The 27582-nt window shown below is 41.3% G+C and overlaps 1 protein-coding gene across 1 annotated transcript in view; it reads right to left on the bottom strand.

The window, feature by feature from the left end:
* SYNE1 (spectrin repeat containing nuclear envelope protein 1) overlaps nucleotides 1–27582 on the bottom strand; it is a 2319318-nt gene that overhangs the window by 561527 nt on the left and 1730209 nt on the right. Inside the window, exon 106 of the mRNA XM_086926873.1 lies at nucleotides 22311–22412. Within this exon, the coding sequence (XP_086782999.1) occupies nucleotides 22311–22412 (102 nt within the window). The remainder of the gene's footprint in view (nucleotides 1–22310; nucleotides 22413–27582) is intronic.

Raw genomic sequence — 27582 nt, 5'->3', positions numbered from 1 at the left:
CTCACTCACCCTCACACACCCTCACCCTCACACACCGTCACACACCCTAACCCTCACACCCCCTCACTCACCCTCACACACCCTCACACCTCCTCACCCTCACACCCCCTCACCCTCACACCCCCTCACCCTCACACCCCTCATCCTCATACCACTCAGTGCTACTACACATATTGTGTTACAATAGATGTCACATTTGCGAAAGATAAAAATATTGGCATTGTAAATAACAAAGCTATTAATTTCGCTATTTTCAAAACAAGCACATAAATAAAAAATGTGTCCTTTACAATACCAATAGCTCAAACTTTCCTAATGCGAGACCTATTGCATTGCTGTGCTTCTCTCCCCTGCTGCACTCTCCTGCTCTCTAGAGATGTGGCCTAACGACCAGAGCTGCCATCTAAGTCACGTAAATACAAAACATGTTGCATTCCAAATGCTATAGGAGTCACATTCGCGAAAGTTATAACTATTGGCGTTGTAAATGACAAAGCTATCAATTTAGCTATTTTAAAAACCAACAAATAAATAAAATAATTGTCATTTACAAGACCAATAGCTCCAACTTTTCTAATGCGAGACCTATTGCATTTCCAATGCTTGTTACACTTCTACTCAGGTAATGAAGTGATGACAGTATTATTCAGTGGTATATTGGGGGCATATTATCAAGAACGGCGTTAAATGTATTGCTGCTTTAGCAGCAGGAAACTGCCGCTAAAGCGGCCATATGGGCTTGATAATAGGCCCTTGTGAATTCCCATAGAAGCCCATGTTCTGGTGTGAACATGGGCTTCTATTGGAATTCTCAAGGGCATATTATCAAGCCCATTATTGCCGCTTTAGCAGCAGTTTCCCGGCGCTAAACCAGCGATAGTTTTAACGTCGTTCTTGCAAATATGCCCCTTGCTTTCTTGAGAGGAGATATTTTTCATCTGTTCTTTACCTTGGCTGTTCCCAATAGACTTAAGAACTTAGAAATGGGTAACATATGGAGCCCCAGAGAAAGGGCTAAAATTAGAGATAGTAGCAAACCTGCCATTTGTCATTCTCCAACGCTGCTATCACTGCGGGGCATATTATCAACGGCCAGCGATACTTATCGCTGGCCGCTCTTAGCGTGAGAATTGTTATCGCCGGCTATCGCTGGAAATGATCGCCATGCTAGCACTGTATTAACAACGCATAGCGCAATGGCGATAATTATTCCAGAGATAGCTGTGTTTTCCAGGGAACATCGCAGGTTTTCCAGCGATGTTCCATGGAAAACAGCTATAACCTTGCTGATACGACCTTGTGGTTGTATCAGCATAATCCACTTCCAATGTAAAGTATAGGTAAGTCAGCATTTTTGCAGATGTTATTTTTTGGCGAAAACCGCGGTTTTCGCCATAAACTAACGTCTGCATAAATGCCTGGGCCGCCTTGTAAATATCGCGATGAGCACATCAGCGATATTTACAAGGTTGTACTGCCCAGTGACCCCCACTTTGCATCTCATTAGAGATGCAAAGGGAGGCGTCGGGTAACAGGATGCTAACATGCGCTAATACATGTTATCACCCTCTTGTAAATAGGGCAATAGTTTTATGAGGCCCTTGTTAATATTAATATGCCCCTCTGTTTAATGCAAAAGAATAGTTAATAGTTCTGGGGCTATACCATCATAGATACACACTGATGATATCAGAAAGTCAAAGGAACACAAGGGTAAACCTGAAATCGCGAGAACCTGGGGTAACTATAAATAATCAAAACAAGAGAGGTCCTCAGCTCAGCATCATATGAAGAAATGTGAATACAAATAAGTGTTACTAACATAATAAAAGGATGTTCGTAGATCAAAATATGTGCTACACAAATATTTAATAAATTGCATTGAAGTGTGACATACACATGTACATTAATTATGACCCTGTACAATACACAATACACTTCTCAGGTCTCTCTGCTTTTGATTCAGTTCTTCTGCAGGCTCCTTCGTGGCTTGACTTTCATTTTTGGAATACTATATTGCTGCCTAACTATACGTCATTTGGACTTTTTATCTCAAGTGGACTAGTCCCTTTAGATAGCTAAGGTTGCTCTCCCAGAGCATAGCTAAGCCTGGATGTAGAGACATGCTTAATCCCCAGCCATCAATCACTTTTTCTCTATCTTGGCAATCACTGCAAGAACCCTCCATTTGGGTTTCAACCTTTTTTCATTGCATCTATTATTTGGAGTCCTGCTGATGATCCTGCAAGTTAATGGGATCGAAATGCTGTTGAGTTTGTAATTTAAGCGGCCTTATTCCATTTATATATTGTGTAGGGTCGTGATTAATGTACTTGCGGGTATCACACGTATATACCATTTATTTATATTTGTGGGTCACTTTTTTTGAGTACTAAGCACATTTTCTTACCATTTCCGCGTAATACATTTTTTAAACTCATGTTTATGCTTCTTTTATTATGTTAATAAAAATGTATTTATCTGACATTTCTTCTTATGATTTTGAACCACGGACCACTGTTGTTTTTACAAATAATCAGGGTCACTGGAATTATGCACCAGGGGAGCACCAAATTATGTGGCAATAGAGCATCAAGTTATGCGGCAAGAGAAGGCAAATCGTGCAGCATAATGCTAAACATTTTTTTATACTATTATTTCAATATTTCATAGTTTTTAAACATGCTAATAGTGTCTTGCCAAATATTTGACCGCATTAGTACAAATTCAACAATCAAATACAGAAATGGGCAAATGAAAAATGAGCAGTTAACCTTTGCGAAGGGCCATCCACGGTGCATGAACACATCACCATGTTTTTAATAACTTTTGATCCGTTTGAGCTAGAAACACAATTTTCCTTTGGTAAAATCTGCAGATTATGCAGCAGATGAAGGATTACTTGGGTAATGCGGGAATTGCTAAATTAGGCGAAAAAAGATGAGGCAGCAGAATTGTATAATTCCAATGTCCCTTCTAATGATTTATTAATGTTAAGTGAAATGGGCAATGCGTTGGTGGTGGGTACAGATGGGGGACGAAATGCCTTGTTCAACGAGACATTTTTACGAATTTCAATATTTGGAAGATAAGAAAGAGGAAATGCACCACTTAAGTCCAAGAGAAGTTGGCTTATGTTTTTGCTTTCATCCCTGCTTAATAAACTTGATGAAGAACTGGGAAAACCAGTTTCCAGACCAAACTCAGACACTGCGGTGCCCACCTTCCTGGAGAAAAACTGTTGCCTGTGTATGGGGGAGAATCCCCACTCCCCTGACAACCTAGAAGGCCGGAGGCAATTTTTGCCATGGGAGTCAATGAAATTGTGGACATAACCCATCCGGAGATAGCAGTCTTCTAGTATGCATCTTCCAAGGTTTTTGCTGTCAGGAATGCAATGACGCCAGCATTATGCGAGCAGACTAAGGCCTTTCTCACCACACAGGAGACGAACCCCCATGACTCCGCAAATGTGGGTGCACAGAGCAGAACAGTGGAAGCAGAACAGTAGACTATAAATATGGTGGTTCAGAAGCTATGACTCATGAGACTACTGTACTTTGTCTGAGCAGAGTAGGAATACAAGTATATTTACACACTGCTCTATTAATCACTCTACTATGATTAACAGTTTCCTGCAGTCTATCTCTGGTTCAGCTAAGTTATCCATTACAGCAGCCTGGCTCTCTTCCATGTATCCAAGGCCAGAAGTAGGTTGTTTTGCTCTTCTGAGTCTAAGAGGGCAACCTCAGTAAGCACAAGTATGACAGTACTAATCCATCATGACATTTACATTTCCTGTTTAGAAGTCCAGTTGCTCATACATACAACGTATTGTTTCTTCATATAAGTGGCCTTCAACACCAACACTGTGCATCACAAATGCACCGGTAAACATGTGTTGGTCTACTCTTTGCCTCTTAAGTTACTGCTTGTTTGGACCTGATTTATTCACTGCTTTTTCTTGTTTACCTTAACGATTGATCCTCGAGTTTCCAGTTGTACCCGGTCCAATTGTGCCTTTGTTTTAATGCACTCTTAGTACAAGGATAATCTAATCCTTGTCATCTGGAAGTTTCATTATGAATCTAGGCCAATTTAGATCAATTTTGAAAACAGTAGTTACTTTCACTTGCAAATCCTTTGTGTTAAGTTCACTATGAAAACAGGGTGGAGTCACCCTTTACTCTGCAAAGCAAGTTGAGAAAAAGAAGTGCAACCATTTCACCCAGCTAGTGATAATAATTAGCCTTCCCTCATCTCACCAATGTGAGGAGCTTCCTTGGTGCCCAGTAGCCTTTATTATGTCTGATATTAGCCAAAACCTTTTTTTGCTTTTAGTAAAATTACATTTATATAATACTTAATTATAGGGGCGTTCAACCAGTCCTTTTCATCCCTTGGTCTGCTGTTGTGCCATTCCCATTTTCTTCTGTCCCCTGCATCATACAACACGTTTATTTATTTAAACTGTTTTATATAGCGCTGGCTAGACCTAAAGGTATCAGAGTGCTTAACAAGGGTTGGGGCAATGGATGAGCCAACTTCAGCCATTGACTAATTTCACTGAAAGTGATGGCATTCTGCTCTTTCACAGCGAGCATATCATTACTAAAAGTTTTTTTCATTTTTTAAAAAATATTGTTAAAAGACTGGGAGCTCCCACAAGAATGCTCTTTTAAAAAACATGGCACGCTAACAAAGCTAAAAGCCTGGCAGCCAACGCCAGACCAAATGGCAATGACAACGCTTGTTGGTATAAGACTCATACTCGACTGTTGTTGTGAACAAAGGCTATTTTAAGCCTTCATTGTTTCCGATGGGGTTTAGTTCATTTTCATCATAACATTTTAATGCTTTATCCAGTTTTCTTCATGTATCTATCATTGTTTTATAAAAACACTGTTTTATTATGCTGGTAAACAATTGTTTCGTGAGCTTTGTAATGCACTCAGCTTTCATGTTCTCTACGGGGATTGAATTGTTGCTGATTCTTTGCTAGGAATGGTGAGCATAGGGATTCTTAATGACCCCTATTCACATCTAATGAGTTAACTGATTAGTGGAGAATGAAAGGAAAGGCTTGTGCATAGAGAAAACTATTAGTGTAAAAGCTCAAATACCTTAAGTCTTAGGGTGATAAATAAACTACTTTAACTGGGACGTTCTGTGAAAATCTACAATATGTAGATGATGACAAACCTGGGGGGGGAGGGGGGGGGGGGTGTTGAAGTTTGAGAAATGTGGGGCATCTGACAATAATGTGCGACTGTCCTGTCTGACCTAATTAGAGCGTGCTCGCATGTACATGCTCTAAATAGGGGGATGGAAACGCCGCTTCTACCAAATTCTATAATAATTCCCTTTGTTTTTATTTTTATAATAATGAAACTATGCAGCAATCACAATTATACATGAAAACTAATAAAATAATGTTGTGTTTTCGCATTTATGAACTATTAACTGATGCCACTTGGATGGTATTAGTAAGTGGAAAATCATGAGGTGGTTTATATATTCTTCATCTGAATAGTCAATGAAATAACTTACTTATTTTGTTGAAATTATTGTATGAAAAAGTGAATTTACTGAAGAAATATATTTATGAAATTGAACTGTAATGTGTAAAACTGGAAATAATTGAAAAGTGGAAAGATTAAGGTGCTAAAACAATGGGCAGCTATACCAATGTAAATAAAATAATAATAAAATACCATTTTGAAGATTGCTTCAAAAGTGTGTGGTTAACAAGAAAATGGTGCCCCTGTTCTCAACATAACAAATACGAAAGGAGCAGCCTTTCAACCCTGGGAACCTGAGATTAACTGTAAAGAAAAACAGTGGTTCCTTGTGGGGAAAGTCACAAGCCTGAACTTCCTAGGCTAAAGACTTAAAATACCAGAAAACAATCTGCATGAATCAAACAGATGGTTTAATTCAAATTGCAATGCAGCTGCTCCAAATTCGACGCAGTGACAGTGTAAAGATGACATCAGTAGAGAGAAGAAGTGGTGCTGTACAAAAATATTGAATATACACAGTTACTATCTACAACGAAAATTGAAACCAATGACTGAAATATTAGATTAATCTTTGTGAGACTACAAGTAAGAGAGCATCTTAATGATCAAAGCCAATTGTATCACTACAATGGTACGACTGTTGATGTTTCGCCCCTTTTAACAACATTTTGTCAGGGTCATCAGCAGGATAGTAAGATAATGGTAGCAACCTGAAAAAAAGGAACGCCAAACCAATTTTCACTGGGATGTATGTAGGATGTATGTATGATAACAACAATGAGAAAAACATACCATGTTATGGAAAGGACCTGCAATCGAATGAATAAATCAAATAAGTAGAAGAACATGGAAAAAGGTTATACAATCTATTGGTCAGTTATCCCCTGATTACCATGTATGGTGATCAATGAAACACATTATGGTGCATTTACATTAAGACTGTAAAAGGATCAGCATGAAGACAACACATGTGACACAGATCACCACAGTGAGGGGGCATCGTCAATTGGGTCTAACTGCAAGAGAAGTATGATAGTCACTCCATGCATATTATAATCTTGGTATTTGAAAAGACGATTAAGAAAGGGATTGATTCTCTCAGCAAATAACAGAGATACACACACTTCAATTTAAGTCATGCTGAAAGCCAGGCGATCCGCACATTGAGTGACAAAGAAGGGTTGGAGATCAAACCAGCTTACAGAGAGGGTGGGATTGTCATTCAAAACACTTAGGACAACTGTAACAAAATTCTTACTCTACTTGCTATATGAAGGGCTACATCTGACACCACGAACAGCATAAGGGCACTGATCTCTCACATTGAGGACTTGAACAAGGTTTTAATAGCAAGAATGAATATTCATTTCTCAATAAAGACTATCCCAGAAATCTGGTCAATTACAGCCTTCCCAAAATACTTAAAAGACTACAAAACCCACCTGGTCACTCCCTTGTTTCAGGCTGTGGTTCTATATTAGAATCCCTTTGCCAATATATTGATTTCTTTCTCAAAACATGAGACAAGATCACATGTGTGTGACAGCATGTACTTCATCAAACTTCTTGAAGACAAGAGTTTCAATGAAACCTTCGAATCCTTGGTTACCATGGACATCCAGTCATTATACATGAAGATCCCTCAACAAGAGGCTATTCAGGAGATTGGGAAAACCTTAAATTTGAAAGCAGAACCTGCCCAAATGCCAATCTTGTTCATTTAGGCACTTACTAATATTACTATGGGCAAGAATTATTTCCAATTCAATAATGACTTCTAACTTCATACCAAAGGTGTCGCCATGGGCGCAGGCTTCACTACAGACCTACCGAATTTATGCATTGCTGACGATGAGGAATCCCATATTTTTCTCACTTCCAGCCAATCTTCAGCTAACATTCACCAGGGTCCAATACCAGATTACATTAATTTTACCATTGTATAAATGGTCTATTGGCTGACACCCAAATTACTCTGAAATGCGATTTTTCTTCTATACCATTTCTAGACCTGTGGGTTAGAACAGATAATAAAAGGATGTATACTTCACTGTACAGAAAGCCAACTGAATGTAATTCCCTTTTGCAGTATGACAGCCATCTCTCCAGGAGTCTTATGGATAAAATATATTTTGGTTTGTTTCTGGGCATAGGGAGAAACCGTATCAAACAGATGGACTACAACAGAGAACCTGACACCGCAATCTCAAGGCTCATTGAGAGAGGCTACCCCAGGAGACTAGTCAAACAAACAAGCCAAAGGGCATGGTACAATTTCCATGAAACACTACTTGAACCCCATGAACAGAAAGTCTAAAGCCACTTCCTCCAACACCGCAGCAGGATTAGGTGCGCCACAACGGGGCCCCACTGATTGAATATTTCCAGCTACTTCAACATACGACGGAGGACCTATGCTGGCAGGTCATTTAACAAGTCAAAATAGTCCCCAGAGGTGGACACAAATCCCAAATATTATCATGCAAGAATGGATTGACAAATTGGGTTCGATACAAAAGGACTAAACTCCACTGAGGACTGGAGACAAGCAGCTTTTTTATGATTGTACTGTTCATATAAAGTTCATATCTCTTTGGTTTATATTGCCCTCATGCACGCTGCGCATCTCCCTCGGGCATGCCATGTATGCACCTTGCTTCTTCTAACTGAAACCCAGGGTAAGCACGGTTTACTCAGCAATGTAGGTCGTAGTTAGTTAGCAGGGTCCCAAAGGTGAATTTCCTTTGATCCTCCATTGGAGGTCACAACTTTACAATTTATCACATTCTTGTGGATAACCCATTTGGCTTGCTGTCTTTTGCCTGCAGAAGCCCGCATATACCTGCAGCACTGATGTTTAATGGTGCATTTTCCAACCAAGGCTTCATTATTCCGGCAGTAAGTGCCTGATTTTACCAAGGCTATGACTGAATTGTTTATACTTCAATGAATGAGGCACTTAAAAATAATCAAAAACCTGGCAAGCATGGCCTTGCTCGACTTTAGATATAAACTGGTAATTTTTTATACCTTTTTTATCGAACGCTTTTCGTGTGGAAAATTCATTTTTAGCATAATCATACACTAATATGCTATGTGGATTCTTACACTTTCTTGGCCCATTACCGCAGCGGTAAGTGTCTGATTTGACTAAAGCTATCAATGAATTGTTTAGACATTGATGCATGGGACACTGGCAAGTAAGCAACATATTCAGGCAATGACGGGCTCTCTTGCCTGTAGATGTAAGCTGGCAATGTTTGCTAACTTTTTTTGACAAAAGCTTTCTTGTTTGGAAAATCATTCTTGATGTAGCTATATATTGTCACTTTACCAGGGAATCATTTTACATTGATGACAATCCATAGTGTTTAAGTATCACTAGCAATCAAATTCAAAGCCGACATCAACGCAGAGAAGGAAAGGGCAATGTGCATCGCAAAGTTCCCATAAATGAACAACAGTTTTTAACATTACATGTGCTATCAACAAGTGCAACAAGGTCAAACGTCTTGCAGTCAAAGACTGTATGAAAAATTACCTTGAGTTACAAAATCAGGTGTGCATCCCAGCATCAACTTTGCCTCTTGAACCAAAACCTCCCCTTTTAATCAACATAGGGAACCATGTCAACTCCCTTTCTTGACTACACCAACTCCCAAACAATAGCCTAATTATAACAGTAACTGCTTTCAAGTAGTCAAGAATTCTGCAGACCAAGTGGTAGCCAGCAGACACCCAGATAAGTCATACCTGTGGCCTTGCATTAACTAAACCGGCTGCCAGTCAATGCTCAAATAACCTTCATGGTCCTCTTTCTCATGTATGAACAGATGTCTCTCTTTGCTAGAATATCACTTTGCTAGTGCTTTATTCATTTGATTACTCATTTTCTGTCATCAAATAAATGCACCTGTACCTAGCCAAGAGATATAAAGGAAAAGACAGAGAAAAAGAGAGAGAGAGAGGTGGAGAGAATGGTGATAGAACTTGAGATAACTAGTTGCATAAGGGATCTCTATTAAACAAGTTGATAAGCAGAGTCTAGTAGGACAATGTTGACAAGAAGGGAGTGAAAATGAAGAGTTAATCTGCCTGTGAATAATACAACTAGAAGATGTGTACTTTATACATATTTTTATTTGAATAAAGTACTACAAGGATGTATGAGATTAATCCCTAAAGATAAGTTTCAGTGAATTCTGTGCGTCCTGAGGTTGTCTAATATTTGAAAACGGATTCAGAAGATATGAGGTCTACGAACCTTGCTGGCAGAGGAGGCAAATGAAACTGGCACATTTGAGGACTAATTAGAACTTACATTAAGTGTATAACACCTTCTCAAGGCTTGACCAGCCTTGTGTGTTGTGCGTTTATGAGTCAATTGTCCAGGAAAGGGGTACATGCACACTTGTATGGCTCATGACCACTACTGTGGCTAAACCTTTGTTAAAAGCCTTCGAGAACCTGGATGTAATAATAGGATCTGTCCTATACTGGTACTGCTTTTGTGTTTTTCAAACGAGGATGTGAAATCAACCAACTTGTTGCCACTTAGCCCAACCAATTTCTTGTTTGCTCCACCAGTATTTGAGTCAATATGAGTGATCAATCTGTCTAGAACAAGAGAGTAGTTGAAACTGCAGAGAAAGATCAATCATCAGCCTGTACTTCGCTTTAGAGTTGCCAACCCTATGACTCAAAAATGCAGACTGTTTCAGCAATCGCATGACCATATCTGAGTTGCCATTTTAGGTCACCAACTACGATCAAGAAATGCCAGGCCATAAGTGCTCTATGATCACAAAATCTGTAACTGTGCCTATTTCTATTTTAAAGTTAGAGAGTATTTGGAATACTGACTTTAGCTTGTTGAACTGTAAGGTCTATTATAAACTCTACCTGTTACTCTGCAGACATTGCTTTTGATTTGCTCTCATCCTCATTGTAAAGACTTATCTGCTCAAGTGCTTAGGTCAACTGGAAGCAGGGAGATCAAGAGGAAGGATCAGCAATGGAGTTCATCGTGCTTTTTAATGTAAAGAGGAAGAATGAATTTTGGCTTCTCATGGTCACAGCTAAAAACGTAGACCCTTTAAGTTTCGAGTCATTCAAAGAAGCTGATCTACTTTCTTCCCCTCATTAGACAAGAAGCACTACTGTTCTTAGATTGTTTTCTTAGAATACGTTCTTGGCATGTCAATCCCTTTTCTCATACGTGTGCAGGTAAAAATTACCCATGATGCTGTAGGACATACCTGGAGCAGTACGGGTCTCCAGACTAGTAAGAATTCTTTACTTAAATTATTTAAACCTTTGCCTTAATAGAAAAGAAGAATGTTTAGTTAATTTGTTTCTTTAAGGTGTTTTCCATTTTTGGAACATCTGTCTATAAGGAAAGTTAATATGAAGACTCACTAGTCTTTTACACAATGAAAAAATACTGTTAAGTGCGATTGATGATGTGCTTCCCAATAACAGACGTTAATGAAGAACAAGAGGAAACCTGAACCTTTCCTAGAACCACACTCTTCTGAAAAGGCCTATGCCAACCAATATATTTTCAAGGACAGGTTTCTACAGCTATAAACTTTATTGGACTCTTATAATAAATAGGCCATTCTAAATACTTTTATTAGTGTCCTAAAGTACACTTGCGACTTCTTTAATCCTGGTTATCGTGTAACAAATAATAAACATATTGTTATTATTTTTGATTTTCCCTTTGTCTGGACATTAATTGGTAGAGTCACAAGAAAGAAATATAAAAATCATAGATAATAATACTTTAATAATCTCTGCTTGTGGACATTGTATAAGTTTTAAGGATAGGGTTAATTTTACACTACACCTTAGTAGAAAGACAAACTAAGTGAAAACCATTATGAAAGTTTGTACATTTTCAAACAGTTATGACTTTGTGACTGCTAACTAATCCCCCAAGGTCCAAGAGAAATGTCATTGTACCTCTACTACCCCTAAAATATAACTGGGGACAATTCTCCACACTTATGAACTTTTCAATCATTATTTCTATCTGCAGGAATAAGTGTTTGCAGAATCTGAGAATCAGTATCAGCCAAATTTGGCTGCAGAAGAAACCTTTTCTGTCTATTGTTTGCATCTTGCACTTTGTTTCATGCGTTACCTTTATCAAGGTAAAGCCGTGAGCTCAGTCAAGTCATGGACACTTTAGACACTTATTTTGACCGACTTTTTTTTTCTAATCTGTGCTAGGGTACTTTGAAGTCTCTGATATTATGAAAATAATCTTTTACCTTCTAACCAACACTATATTGCCAGAAATTTATATACATTTGTTATTTTGTGTAGGCATCAATTTAAATAATTTCTTTGATTCCTATTGAACAAACCTCCTTTGTCGTCAGGTGAGGGAAAGGCACCAGCTGAAGCGCTGTTCAGGTCATCAATGACATTTGGTAGTGGATGAAAGTAAAAAAAACACTAAAGACCGAGTACCATGAATGTCATCAATACCCATTCTTCTCTACTAAAACCAATAAAGTAAAAACGCATTTATAAAAATCTAAGCTAATGGTAAGCAGCATTTAATTTCTCCAGACCAATTTCTGTTTATACAAAGTCCGTATTAAAGTCAGAAACATAAAAGTGAGCTAAAGTAATTCATGTGTAGCAGCATAAACAAAATAAATATAGTAGATTCCATGTCATTCAGAAAAGCTGAAGATTCATTTTCAGATTAATGTAAATCTTCCAGACTTATAAAATTATGAAGAAATAGTGGTATTGTCTCATTGAAAGCTGTGCTCTATTGACTATTGTGTATGATTATAATATAGTTGTGTGCTGGTTTCGGCCAGCAGAATGTGACCTCAAAATCAAACCGAGGAGGAAAAAATCCACATTTATTCACTGGTTTGATACTACATTATTTATTTATTCTTATAGCCATTCATTGTTTAAACCTCTGATTCAAACGATAACCATACTTTGGTCACTCTTATGACAATAACGAAAAGATCTTTTTACAATGACCAACACTGAAACAAAGCCACTTCTAATAATAAGTGACAAGTTTGTTAATATTTATTCTACAGACATTGTCTAGAGTCAAAAGCAGCAGAGGGGTTAAGACAGAAACCATTTTAATTTTGTTTTGTTGACAAAGCAGGATTGTTTTTCTATTAAGCATGGTTCTATCACTTCATCTACATCTACTTCATGTTGCAAGTTAACCAATACACAGTTAGCAAGCTCACAATATTCTTTGTCCTGTTTCTACCATATGTACAGAAGTTCATAGGTTACTGTTTTTTAGAGCATAGTAGGACTCTCTTGATGAGACAGCAGGCACAATTTAAAGGTACAGAAACCTGTAGAAATAGGAGTCTTGCTCATAGGGACCACAGTACCCACGTTTCATACATAAAATATGTAGTGCTCAAATGGATCATGAGCTCTTGCAACAAAAGTGAACTTGCAATTCTTCTTCTTAATGAGGAGGGACGTCACATAAACCAGACTTGTATTAAGGAACATCAACAATGAATTTGAATAAGACTCCAAGTGGATAAGGGTTTATGTCAATATTCAAAAATGAAGAAAGAAATGTGGAACTTCTCACATGCGCTATTGGTTTGGTGGAATGAGTGTCCATGTAGAAAATAGCTTTGTAAGTGATAGCTGCAGGACTAATATCGCAATATTTTAGAAGCAGCTACAAGATCATTCTTTCTGCAGAAATCCTGAAAATGATTAATCACTTTAGGAGTTGGAGGTGCCACTCTGTCTCCAACTCTCTTCCAGCAAGCGATGCCTGAGGCAAGTTGTCAGTTATTTAGGCAGACACATTCTCAAAAAACTGATTTCCAGGCAAGAGTATGTCTCCTTCTTCTTCTTCTTTCCACTGCCCTGACTGGTTCATCCTTTCCAATAGATTACCAAACCAGTTGGTATAGGTCTCCTCAGATAAACATAAAGTTCAGAGAAATAACATGAGCATATGAAGGTAACATGTTTTGTTTACATGGAAACTGTGTTGATTCCCTGGGATTAGGGCTGTATCCAGGAAGCTGCAGGAATCTTCAAACAGAAAACAGATTCCAACATGTACTGCTCACTTGATTAGAATGCTCATATGCACTGGATTTTTGTAAACATTTACAAATAATTCACTGGCCTTTTGCAATAGCTTTCACACATTTTCCACCTATTCTCCCCTTTTTACAGAATATATAATATCTAGAAAAATAACATTAGGATAGCAAACACTAGGATCTCAGGCCAGCAAAGCAATAGTATTTATTTAAAATGTAATTTCTCTCTACAGGGACTGGAACTACCACAAACAATCCATTTTGAACTAAAACTTATCAATAATTGCTAATAACGTTTCAATCAAGATGGTCTCTGGAGTTCATTTTGCAATGAAAGAAGATGGGAGGGTAAAATGGGTCAAAGAAGAAGGGACCAGGAGGCAAAGTCAAGTTACTGGAAAACTGATACATTCACTGCACGACAAAATTGTGTGCTGGCTCTTTTTAATCATAGAAACATCATTCATAATTTTATGTAGAACTATTGTTAAAAAAATCTAATTCCCCATGCATCAGAGCTTATCACATTTAAAAGAGTATTTAGATTTTCAAGCTGTCTCATTGTAAGATCTATGTTGTCTCTATTAAATGAATTAAAGCCCCTGAACCCATGTTGCACGCTTCAAGCTCTCATGCACACACAATTATTATAAGGGGTGCACTACCAGGGCCGCTTTCATTAAACAATGTGCTTGTAAGTCATGCAATCTTCTTCAATTTTGAACTAGAACTATCTTGATGTAATGTGAACATTGTTTCCACATTAGGTAAGTTTCTTATTGTTAACTGATATCTACAAGGAAAGAAGGCAAGTAAATAATGGACTGCAATAAAGCACAACACAATTTGCCATCAGCGATTCAAAATGGAGAATTAAAAGTCATCTAAGACATGTGCTATATTACTTATACATATTAAAACACATATAAATACATATGAAATCCACAGAGATTTATTTTGTTTACATTGACCAATCACAGCCAAAGGGCATGATAGTCTCCACTATGTCCACATGAACATGGCTTTTCAGAATTTGCTCAAAATAATTTCAGTTTTTTATAGGTAAACTACAACAGTGATGACTAATTGTCCCTCAAAATTCTAATGAAAGAAAATGGGAAGTAATTGGGTCTAAATTTTTAAACTTGTTATGCATCTCCACACAAGGACTCCAAAGGTTTGCTGCACTCACATGAAACAAAATGTGCTAAAGCAATAAAAAATACTTACACTGGTCCTCCCAACTTCGCTCTTTTAAATAGTAGAAAAGAAATGCCCAAAACTGTAAAAGGCTCATATGTCTCCATACTCCTTGAACTAAATGGTGGATAGATGTTTGAGCAGGAAGGAATAATCAAATGCCACTTTGAGACCCTTCTACCTCCACTAGCACAAAGATGCAGGACAGGCCTTCCAAGTAACTCCCCAGTGATACCTGTGACTTCAGCCTTCAATAACTTTAAACGCCATATCACTAAGCCATGTTAACCCTGTGGACTACTGGACTCCCATGTTTTCATTTTTTTTACTTTCTTTTCCTTACAGTATAGAAGAGGATACATCCACAGTGCCTGCACTGCAAAATATATAATAGAACTGCAATGACGTTGGAATAAGGAGGTACTACTAGTCAACACCAGCAGTCTCATTTAGTGATCCCACTGCTGCACAGTACTTGTAAGGTTGTATGATGGCACAAAGCAGGTAAATAAATCATATGCCTTTGCCACACATTTTTTAGCATGCATGTTTTTCCGCAAATATGCATTTACAACTCATGCCAATGCCACACATTATTTTTAGATTTTAAAACATGTATTTGTGGCGGGAGACCCCCCCCCCCCTCCCAACTTACCTTAAATGCTTGGTATTGGTATGCATTGTAAATGCATATTCGCTGTTAAAATATGTGCGCTAAAAATGCGTGGTAAAGGCACAATTTGGTAAAAACCTCGTTATGAAGGCTGTTTCCCTAATTGTAATTAGGCTGCATCTTTCTAACAGAAAAAAAATATGTTTAAAGGTAAACAAAGGGAAAAATCTACACATAGGCCTTTGGCATTTTAGGATGTTCTGGGGCATTTTATTTGCGTGTTGTAGCTAAACCTGGACATGTGATCACTGTAACTGGGCATATATTGGTTGTACCTGATCACCAAGGATTTGGCTCGGCATCTTAGGCTGTAAATATAGACATGAGCTTATATTGTAGCATTTGATGCAGGTTTGTGGATGGTGTTCATACTTCTGCATGTGAATGCTGCATCCGCGCCATATCATTACTACACAGCCACCCCGTTACTGCTATGCCTCAGGCTGAACTCTTGGATTATGATTGCTGCTTCACTTGCATATAACATAAACTCACTACTTAGTTGCCCTAGTAACGTTATTGATATTGAACTTATTGAGAGCACTGCATTGAAGTCACCACCTATGATGCCACCAGGGTGAAATTTCAATTTGCAGGTCTTTTATTCCGCCACAGGTTCCAGTGAGTGCAGTGCACAACTTGTCTCTAACAGACGTTTGTCACAAGATGCTTATATATTTGACATTAAAACCCATACAATGTTGTAGACATCCAAAAAATATATAATAAACAATGCATTCTTTTGTTTTTTACTTTTCCTTCCTGTTGAAGAGAATATTGTACATTTTTCTTTCGTAGACTCATTTGCACACTGCCTAATGAAGTGACATTTTAGCACGAGGCTGTGATTACATTCTTTTGAAGCCTAATTCAGGCATCAATTTGTTTCTTTGTATGAAAGCAATGCATGTTTGTTTGCCTAACATGGTACACTGAACCTGAATATTTGAGTCTCTCTAGGTAAGGTTGAAGAACAAGTTACTTACCCTCGGTATCATGCTTTCGGGTGGATTTTCTATCTAATCACAGATTCTTCACCTTGTGATTATCCCCAGTCACTAGACTGGAGCTGGAAGAGTTTTCTAGCTTATAGCACAGCCCCCATCTGCCAGTAGGTGGCATCGTGTGGCTCTGCATCAACCTTGTTCTACCTGGAAGTGACGGTCAGAGCCCCAATGAGTGCACCCCTCCCCTTCCCCGTGAACTGACATTAGTTTCTTTCTAGACACAGTCTCTGCCCTAGGACACAAAGCATAAAAAATCTTCATCTGAGAGTTACTCGCTAAAATATTTTGACCTTCCTTGGTGACACATCCCAGCAGGTTTAATCCTTCCTGCAGTGTCCTTCGGTTTAATCCTGACCCAACCCAGGGACGCATGAATAAAGATGTTTGTGTACCATGTAGCCAGTTTTAATTATCACTTTATTTCTCTGTGCGCTCTGCTTTTCTCATTAGTCCCAGTTCTTTAATGGGAATTTATCATACCTCTAAAAAACATCCGCTGTGCTCCTCTTTTTCATGAGGGGCAGGCATCACGGTTCAAGGAGGTTCCTATGGTGGGTGAGGAAAATCACTCTCTAAAGGTATACTCCATCTTAGCTAGGTTATCTTGATTCAATTCTCTTTTGCTTAGGCCCAAGTGTTTTATTCTGCTATATAGTGTCGAATTGGAGAGTCAACTCCTGCTGGTCTCGAATTCTCCCCTGGCCCTCCTTTAGTGCTTCAGGGATGTTAGGTTCTACCACCCCTTGAGGGAAATTAAAGCAGCTTGAATGCTCATGCCAGAGGGGCAGGGGCCTGAAGCTCAGCCTGATGGCCTGGATTTCTACTGGTTTCATGAGCCCGAAAGAACTATAAACTATTGAGGATACTGTCTCAGAGGCACAAATGTCTGACCTTCACAGTGAAGCCTGTAGATCTCAACGTTGTGTAAAGTCAGAGCATAACACTAGTGTTGACAGCTCTATCTAAACAATCAGATTAGTGGCCAGTCTTGGTTTGATGATCTAGTTTGCTGCGTCCAGGCCATCCTTGAATAGTTAGCTCCAAATTGGCATGGAATTCCTCTGGGACTACCGGCAAGATATCGACGACCCTGTCCCATAACATGTGGGAGTACCTAACCAGCAAACAGCTGGTGGCCACTGACAGAAGGGCCAAGCTAGCCGGGGAGAAAGAAGGTTCTACTTACCCAGTATGCATCTGTTCATGGCATGCATGCTTTGCATAGCCTGCAATCTAGTGTTGGGTCTGAATGTTGGCAGCTCACACATTCACAAAACATTATTGTGTAAATGTGTTAGCAAAACAGCAAGCTAATGTGGGCCAGGCAGTTCTACTTACACTCTTTCAAACCACTGCAACAGCTATAGGTTAGCTACCGCTTTGGGAGAGTACTGCTGTGCAGTCTATGCAAAGCATGGGATCTACAGCTCACATGCCTCGAGCGGAAAATGCTACTTACCCAGTATGCATCTGTTCTTGGCATGTAGAGCAGTAGATTCACATGCACCCACCCGCCTCCCCCGGTACATATACCTGTTGCAGTGATACCCTGCTTAGATACATACACCTGGACATCTCTATTCTACTTCTCTTACTAACTGCATTATGTTATGTTTAAATGTTTCTAAAGTGCTCAAATACCCATGGGTGTCTTGTCACTAATTGGGAATAGCAGTGAAGGTGAGCTCAGAGGAGGACTAAAGGTTAAAAAGCCAGGTTTTTTTATAGTTTCCTAAAGCTCAGTAATGTGGGGCTGCTTTAATATTTAAAGGCTGATTGTTCATGAGAGCCGGGGCTTCAGGGGGAAACAACTGCCTCCTCATTTGAGTCTCTTAAAACTGGGACGTGAGACTGTCAGGGAGTTTTTTGATTGCAGGTCTCTATTGGATATGTACCAAGAAAGGGACTGTTTAAGGAAACTAAGACCTAGATCATGCAAGGCTTTATAGGTGAGACATAATGCCTTGAATTTAATTCAGTTCTTTCCTGAAAGCCAGTGAAGCTCTTTGATGGAGGCAGAAACCAGATGGAACTTGGGAAGATTAAAGATAAGCCTCTGCGGGAAAACAATTCAACAAACGAGACGATGCCCATGCGCACTATCACCAAAAGGAGGAACCACCTACCTCGTGACTGGAAAAGACATCTTCGAAGGAAAACAAAGTGCAAACATCAGATGGAACACTAGTTGTAGGCTATGCAAAGCATATGATCTACAGCTCACATGCCTCGAACCATTTGTTTCCCGAATGCCTCAATTCTTTCCAACTCTCTGACTGTGAAGATGTAGGAAATGAGTTGGGATTAACTCTGCTGGTAGATGCCTGAACTACCAGGATCTTAGTAGTAATATGAGGTGTAAGGAAAGCAGGGTCACCTGGAGCCAGCCCGCGGCATCTAGCTACCTGCCTAAACACAGATGGGCAAGAGCAAGGCAGACAGTGCCAGTCAGGGATTCACTGAATGACAGCAAGGGCTCGGACGTAGTCTGCCCATGTTCCAAACTTTCATGAGGACATTCGTTTTTTACCTCAATAGTATTAACTGTAAGTCCAGGACCTCAGCTGTGTGCTGATGACCACTTTAAAAAAGGCTGTTTCTTCTTTTGAGGGGTCAGGCGGAGAACATAACACAGTATCAGTGGAAGTGTCCAACTCCCTGGGCTCTAGAAGGTCCAAGTAGAAATTACTGTGATCATTTAGAGGGGGAAATTCATCCCCATCATACCCATCATCACCGAAAGCTGGTTGACTTAGGTCAAGTCTAATTCAAAAAGAGGTTGGAGCACTGGAGGATGGCTTATAGGTATTGACAATGTTATGTCAGAGTCAAAATGCAATGGGTCCAGGAGAGTCAGAACTGTTACAGAAGGTGACCTCGGTCGAGGCTGTGACAAATTTGGTTGGAGTTGGACAAAACAATAGGAACAACATCTTCCTCTAGCGTCAGGATTGGCGTTCACTTGGAAGGAGCCAGCAGGGATCTGGGTGCTGGGTTTGTCAGCTTTGGAGTCGGATCTAAACCTGAATTCAGTAGGCATAGACAGCACTGAAGAAGGATCCACTGATGGCAACTCGAGTGGATGCCCCTGAGCATCCTTGGGACCCAAAAGCATGACACAGGGAACCAGAAGCATGCCAAAGATTTCCAACATGACTTCTCCAAAAGCCTCAATCAGGGTTATATGACAGAAGCATGCATGGCTAAACCACGCATGCCTCTACCCCGCAGCCCAAACCACAAATGCGTCTTAACCACAAATTCCTGACCACGCATGCCTTTACCACACAATTTCGTTGTAAAGTCATGAATGGTAAGGGGGTATAGGGTTAAGATCACCACTACCCAGACCCCCCCAAACCCTAACATTCAAACACCCTATCCCCCGACCCTGAGGCCTAAAACCAGCCCTGCCCTTAAAACTACCCCTCCCCCTGTCCTGAGTCCAAAAACCCTGCCCACTACCATAAAAAAACCCGCCCTGAGCCCTAAAATGTACTCCCGTAGCTGTCTATAAAACTACCCTAACCCCTTCCACTGCCCTGAGGTCTAAAACCTTGCCCCCAATAAATAAACTACCCTGAACCCTCCAGCCATGAGCCCTAAAAACTCCCCCACTCCTAAAAACTTTCATCCAAACCCAGCCCTTAAAACTACCCGCCCCCGCCCTTACCCTAAAAACCTGTCCCCTTCCCAAAAGTACCCAGATGCCCCCGCCCTGAGCCGTAAAAGCAACCCCAACCCTGAAAACTACCCCCCTGCCCTCCTAAACCCGGCTTCAGCCCCACTTACCTGTCCGTGTCCAGAGCTTGCTGTTCTGACGCTTCATCTTCTTCTCCCCGCCCATTCTGAACACTAGAATGGTGTGTGCCTTAACCATACATATGCGTGGTTAAGGCAGATGCGTTGTTCAGGCAAACATGGGCTTGCATTAATCCGGCACACGTGGATCTGTCTGCATTGTTCCAGCTGTTTCCCCTCAATTAATTATTACACCACCGCTCATCCCGCAAATTCAGGGTGCATCGGGATCACCAGCAGAACTGGCACCTCAGTAGTGGGCAGGGAGCATGAACGAGGGGCACTTTGACGTCCTCACAAATTCTCAGGAAGAGATCGACGAGGCTGGGACAAGTCCTGCTTGGCCTTCTTGTGCCTCTTCTTTGACTTACCTGAAGACTTGGACTGCGATGATGACCTATCCCTGGAATGGCCATGAGTGTGGGAATGGGTCTGCATCCTCAATTTCGAGCAGGAGCAGGACTCACATGACTTCTTTCAGTGTTTGGCAGCATACAGCTATGCTTCACATTCCGGATCACCTTCAGATACAGTTTACTCCTCGCACGACTTGGAGACGTGGCCCAAACCTAGACACCAAAGAAACACCTTGACAGGATCTGTCACAGACATCTGTCTGCGACAGTGCCTACAAGGCTTAAACCCTATAGTTTTAGAGGGGGTCATGCTTTCTTGCACACTGGAAAAAAATTATTTTGAGAAAACAACTTGTCAGCTGATAGGGAGCCAGCTCCAGATCCACATACGAAGGCGTGGGAAAAAAGAAACTATCATTATGCAGCAGGCGCAGCATGACACCACCTACCAATGCACTGGTGCTATCTCATAAACATCTTCCGGATCCAGTTTGAGGATATAAACACAGCAAGGAATATGTGGTTAGAAGTATACATCCTAAATCTGTGTTCCATGTAAATTCCATAATTCCTTATTACCTTGTTAATTCTTCACCCCCTCTCCAGACAAACCTGCACTACACTTTTTAAATCATAAGTCCACTATACTAACTTGAAGTCTGCCAATTTTGTTGAAAAGCTTTCTGTGCAAAAATAAACTAGACAAAATACACAAATTTGACAGACACATAATTCTTGGTGCCATTGGATGCCTTTTGCTGGTTTGGTGTATTTTTATTCAGCTATCACAGAAGATTAAAGAGAATGTTATTGTCCAGTGTGCGTACGTGGGTTATAGATGTCTGTCAATGTCCATTGCATACCCCTTGAGCCTGTCAGCGTAATAACCATTTACTGACAGTTTACTCATCTACAATTCTGTGTATCTTGAGCTTGATGGGTCAATAGAATGGCTCAGTGAGAAACCTACATCATCCTAAGCAGGAGAATGTGTGAAGCATGGTCACCGAACACAGGCTTGTATAGGGGAAAAATCAGCACTTCACCATTTAGCAAAGAAGGTGTCTAAGGGCTTTGAGATAAACTCTACAGAACATAGAAACACTACAAAGACCACAAATTGCATTAGGACCACAAGTGATGGTAAATACTATTATCTCTTGCTTATCCGATTGTTGCAGTCCTCTACTTGCATACAGGAATGCTTCCACCAACCCGTTTGAATACAAAATTCCAACCCTAACTAAGTTTAGCGGCAGGTTCTCCAGTGATCTCAGTTCTGGTTGTAGCTTCAGCAATTGGTCAGGTAATTATGTGATTCTGAAAAATCAGTTCATCAAACAGGCCTAAAATCACAAACTGGTGCAATGTGATGTATGCAAATGTGTGTAATGAATATGTCAAATATAGCCTTCATATCACCAAGTACAGTTCTAATTGCACGTAATCATCACATCATTATGTTTGTACATGGTGTTCGCATATTTTTCTGTTTTATGCACATTACTTCTTGATTAATATGATCCTGCTAAAAGAAAAATGCTGTATGTAAAGAGGTCAGATGGTTCTTCAAGCTAGCAATACACTTTATCAACTAACTAAAACAAAATATACCACACATATCAGGACTCCACGGGCAGAGATCCTAACTAGCAAACTGTTTAATAAAGTACCTGTATCTGTTCAGTTGCTGGTCGCTCCACAACTTCAGAAAGTTTTTGCAGAATTGTGTATTTGCTGTCAGCCAAAGATGTAAATAGCATCTTCAGGTCATTCTAGAAGGAATCAATGGGATTTTTCAAATAAATTGAAGATTCCTTTCTTGTTTCATGATTGTAGCCAGACGCACAGAGCATACACAACCAACAAAAGTCGACAATCCAGAAATAAGCACACAAATACATTTTCAAGTATTCTGATGTGGCATCTACTTATAATAGCAAAAGCAAACGAGTTATCTAAAGGTCTTTAAGTGTAAAAAGCCATGCTAACTGGGTATATACTACTAGCATATAGAGCCCCAAAAATCAAGCTACAAAAATATGTTAGCCAGAATATTGAGTACAAAAATAATGTGAAGGTAAGCATATATAAATATGCTATATTTAACTGCGCATATATTTACCTTGAAATACATATACATCTTGAAGGTAAATGGAACTGGTGTTATGAATAGTAAATCTACTTTCCTAGTACATTTATGTAAAGAAACGGGCCATTTTGAGTGGCTTGCACAAGTAATGGGTTTACATTCACCCTTTCACTGGGGACCAAACATTATATTGTAGCACTTGACTGTCCCAGAGTAGCGAAGCATAGCAGTCCAAGGCCTAGTCACAAGAGGTGGTGTAGGCTAGTAATTCGTTTCCGACACAGTTCTGACCGAGCAGGGAGAGTTACACGGAAGAACCCCAGACAGACGCAGTACACTTCAAGTAAGAGGTGAGACATATTACGGAGGTTTTACTCGAGTAACACTTTTTGTAAATATTGAATGAGACAGTAAGGAGTTTTCCTGCCTTTACATTTCAGAGGAAAAACGCGAGTTTACTAGAATATTTTGGAAAGCATTAAGACGTGGGGTCGAAAAAAGGACCGAGTGAGTACTGGCTGCTTTGTATTAGGCTGATCACACTCTTAAGATTGGGGACAGTATAATAAGGTTCACGGTGTTGTTGTTACTTTTTAGAACAAGGAGAATTCGGTATTTTATTTCATGTAGCTGTCAGTGAAGGTAAGAGTGCACGTTTGTGGCACTTCTTGAATTTTGGGTTATTAGGCAGCACATGTGGTTTCATTTATTTATTTTCATTTGTTGTACACGTTCGGTCACATTTGCATGTAGTGCAGGAGGTGATGGCAGTATTGGTAGCACACCGTGTTTGTGATTAACAGGTGGCATGTGAACTTTGTTGAGCATGGTTTTTTTGCACAAGGAACGTAGGCACATTCTATAAAGAACTTCTGGTTTCTGTTCATGTAAATTAAGTGATGTATGCAATTGCAAATATTTTCTTTGATACATATGTGACAGATCTTTATGTTATTTGTAGCACATTCCCCTGAAGAAGGTGCATACCGAAATGCATTGGGACATGGCTTCATAAGATGTTTGAGGAATCCCAAAAAAATTTTCATTGATGAAAAAGAAGAATAAAACTATTTTGAAGAAAGGAAACACAGAGCATTGTTTGAAGAGAATTTATTTTATTTTATTTTGTTGTTTTTTCATGTGCTCAGTCCGATCTGTATGACTGTGGATATAGTTTGTGAATATCACATGTATATTAATTGCTTTTGAACAAAATGATTTAAATTGATGAAAGACATATAGATAAGAAAAACTTAACACGTAACTGTGAATGTGTGAACAGTGCTCCCCATACCACAGGTTTCTGTGAAATTCTTTGCAAGTAGGCTAGTAATTACCATTCGCTACCATAAATAGTGTTAACTAGACTTTCATGTTCTGTTTGAACTGTTCCTGACAAAATCTTTCTTCTCTGTGGATGCCTTTTCTACAGGCCTGATACTTCTTCCTTTATTTGCAATGTGGGATATTGCATTAAGTAAGAAAGGAGGTTTCTGGGTGTGAGTGCCTCTCATAGTAATGAAGTGTCATCATAACTCTGCATCTGCATATCGCTGCTGGGATCAGGAATGAATCAGTTGCATATTAAACTGACCTTACTATCTTTCATAAAATCTTAGATTTGCTCTCCACTAATGCTAGGAAAGTTCCTAATTGTTGACTCAATCAGGGTAAAAGTCCAGTTTTTAAGCAGTATTCTGAATGCAACCAATATGTAAAAAGGCTTAATATACAGGCAGATTTTTGCAATGGCAGACCAGACAGCCCTATTTGGAATCAGCTCATGCTAGAAGCCTTTCTCCTGTATAAAAAAATTCAGAGCATTATTCTGCAAAGTTGCAAGTAATTATTTGCTTCATATTTAAGTTATGCACCAGAGCAGAAAAGGAGCATGCAGGTTTTTTCATAATGTTTCCTCTATTTACATAATGAGAGCTGCTACAAAGAAAAAAGTTACTTGTCCTGTAGAACAAGTTACTTACCTTCGGTAACGATATATCTGTAAGAAACATTAGTTAGTGTTAGATTCCTTACCTTAGAATATCCCCAGGCGTCAGTCTGGATCCGGAAACTTTTGCGTAGCAGTACCCCTGCGCGTCGGTAGGCGTCGTCTGCAGGCGTCCCCTGCGGCTCCGCGTCCGTCGTCGGCGTCGTGCGCCGTGATGACGTCGCTGGAGTATATAGACGCCGCCTCCGCGCGCTGACGTCACTTCTTTGTACACAGCTGTTCCGCGCCAGAAAACGCAGAGCCATGAGAGAACCAACACTGGTGCCATTTGAAACTAGGGCCCTGAAAGGGATGTCCTTAACCCTAGGTATCAGTTCGCGGAACGGGGAGGATGGGTGGGTTCGGTAAGGAATCTAACACTAACTAATGTTTCTTACAGATATATCGTTACCGAAGGTAAGTAACTTGTTCATCTGAAAGAAACACGTTAGTGTTAGATTCCTTACCTTAGAATAGATACCCCAGCAATACCAACCCCGGTGTTGGGTCTGCGAACCAATACATTCCTACACCAGAAAGTCCTGGAGGACAGAACGGCCAAAGAAGCCATCCCTCCGGACTTGACTGTCCAGGCAGTAGTGCCTCGCAAAGGTGTGCAGCGAGGCCCACGTAGCCGCCTGGCAAATGTCCTGCAAAGGGACTCCCCGCCCCAGGGCAGTAGTAGCAGCCGTGGCCCGAGTGAAATGGGCCCTCAGCCCAACAGGAGGCTCCTTCCGAGCCAAAGAGTAGCACGCTTTGATGCACAGAACGACCCACCGAGAGATGGTTCGTTTACACACCGCCCGTCCCTTCTTCGCACCCACCTAGCCAACAAACAGTTGGTCATCCACCCGGAACTGGCTTGTGCGATCCATATAAAATGAAAGCGCACGTTTTGGGTCCAGACGATGGAGCCGCTCTTCATCCTTTGAAGGATGCGGAGGCGGGAAGAAGGAGGGGAGGGTGATGGACTGCCCGATGTGAAAAGCAGAAACTACTTTGGGCAGGAAAGAAGGTCTAGTCCTTAGAACCACCTTGTCAGGATGAATGGACAGGAAAGGAGGTTGGACAGAAAGAGCCTGGAGCTCACTCACTCTCCTGGCAGAGGTGATGGCAACCAGGAAAGCCGTCTTCAAAGTCAGGAGACGAAGAGGACAAGAATGAAGGGGCTCAAAGGGAGCACACATCAGAAAGGTAAGAACCAGGTTCAAGTCCCACTGAGGCATCACAAACGGAACAGGTGGATACATGTGTGTGATGCCCTTCAAGAATCTCGTTACAATCGGGGACTTGAACAAAGAAGGCTGATCAGGAAGCCTTAGAAAGGCTGAAAGGGCAGAAAGGTAGCCCTTGATAGTGCCCAGAGCAGAGCCCTGCTGGGCAAGAGAAAGAAGAAACAGAAGAACCTCTGAAAGAGGGGCAGAAAGAGGATCCACAGCCTTTGCTGTGCACCATGCCACAAATCTGTTCCACCGACAGGCGTATACCGACTTAGTGGAGGGACGCCTGGCTGCCAGAATTACATCACAGACTTCAGGAGGCAAGTCAAATGGCCTCAACTGCCGCCGCTCAATCTCCAAGCATGGAGGTGGAGACTGGACAGGTTCGGGTGGAGGACCGTCCCCTGCTGCTGCGACAGAAGGTCCTCCTGAAGGGGCAGGCGGATCGGGGACCGACTGACATGCTGAGTAGCTCGGGATACCAGTACCTTCGAGCCCAGTCCGGAGCCACAAGGATAACTTGGGCCTGGTCGCGCCTGATCTTCTTCAGCACTCTGGGCAGAAGTGGTATAGGCGGAAAGGCGTATAACAGACCGCAACTCCACTCGCGCCGAAAGGCGTCGCCGTGCGAGTGCCGTCTTGGAAACTCCAACGCGCAGAACTGATGACATTGCGCGTTCTCTTCTGTGGCGAATAGATCTAACCAAGGCTCTCCCCATTGCAGAAAGATGCCTTGCGCCACGTCCGAGTTCAGACGCCATTCGTGAACCATCGAGCACCGACGGCTGAGTTCGTCAGAGAACCTGCCAGGTGTTGAACTGTCAGAGTCACGCCCTGACGTTCCAGCCACTGCCAGAGGCGCAGAGCCTCCTGGCAAAGGGTCCACGACCCCACCCCGCCCTGTTTGTTGCAATACCACATGGCGGTGGTGTTGTCTGTGAACACCTGCACCACACTCCCGTTGACAAAGGGGAGGAATGCCTTCAGTGCTAGACGAATCGCCTGTAGCTCCAACAGGTTGATATGGAGCCGGGACTCCGCCGGAGACCAGATGCCTCTGATCTCTGCCTCTCCCAAGTGGCCACCCCATCCCTGGAGGGACGCGTCCGTCACGACAACGTGCTCCGGTTGGGGAAGGGAGAGGGATCTGCCTCTGACCCAATCGCGGTCCGTAAGCCACCACTGCAGTTGTCTCGCAGTGCCCTCCGAGATCAAGACGTGGTCGGACAAGTTGCCCTGATGCTGGGCCCACTGAAACTTCAGGTCCCACTGCAGAGCCCGCATCCGCCACCGGGCGTGATGCACCAGAAGGATGCAGGAAGCCATCAGTCCCAGCAGCCGCAGCGTCAACCTGACCGAAACCCGGGATAGCGGCTGAAAGATGGGAATCAAAGCCTGTATATCCCGGACCCGCCGTTCCGGAGGATAAACCCGAAACTGCGCCGAGTCCAGAACCGCTCCGATGAAAAGGAGCTTTTGAGAGGGACACAGGTGTGATTTCGGCACATTGATGGAGAACCCCAGGTCGTGCAAGAGGTCTGCCGTCATCTGAAGGTGGTGGACGACTGTCTGGGGCGAGCCCGCCTTCAACAGCCAGTCGTCGAGGTAGGGGAAGACTGAAACCCCTAACCTGCGCAGATGGGCTG

The sequence above is a fragment of the Lissotriton vulgaris genome, chromosome 6, assembly GCF_964263255.1.
Source record: "Lissotriton vulgaris chromosome 6, aLisVul1.2, whole genome shotgun sequence".
In the NCBI taxonomy this organism is placed as follows: Eukaryota; Metazoa; Chordata; class Amphibia; order Caudata; family Salamandridae; genus Lissotriton; species Lissotriton vulgaris.
The sequence above is the reverse complement of the archived record's forward strand: the minus strand, read 5'-3'. Positions and strand labels throughout refer to the sequence as shown.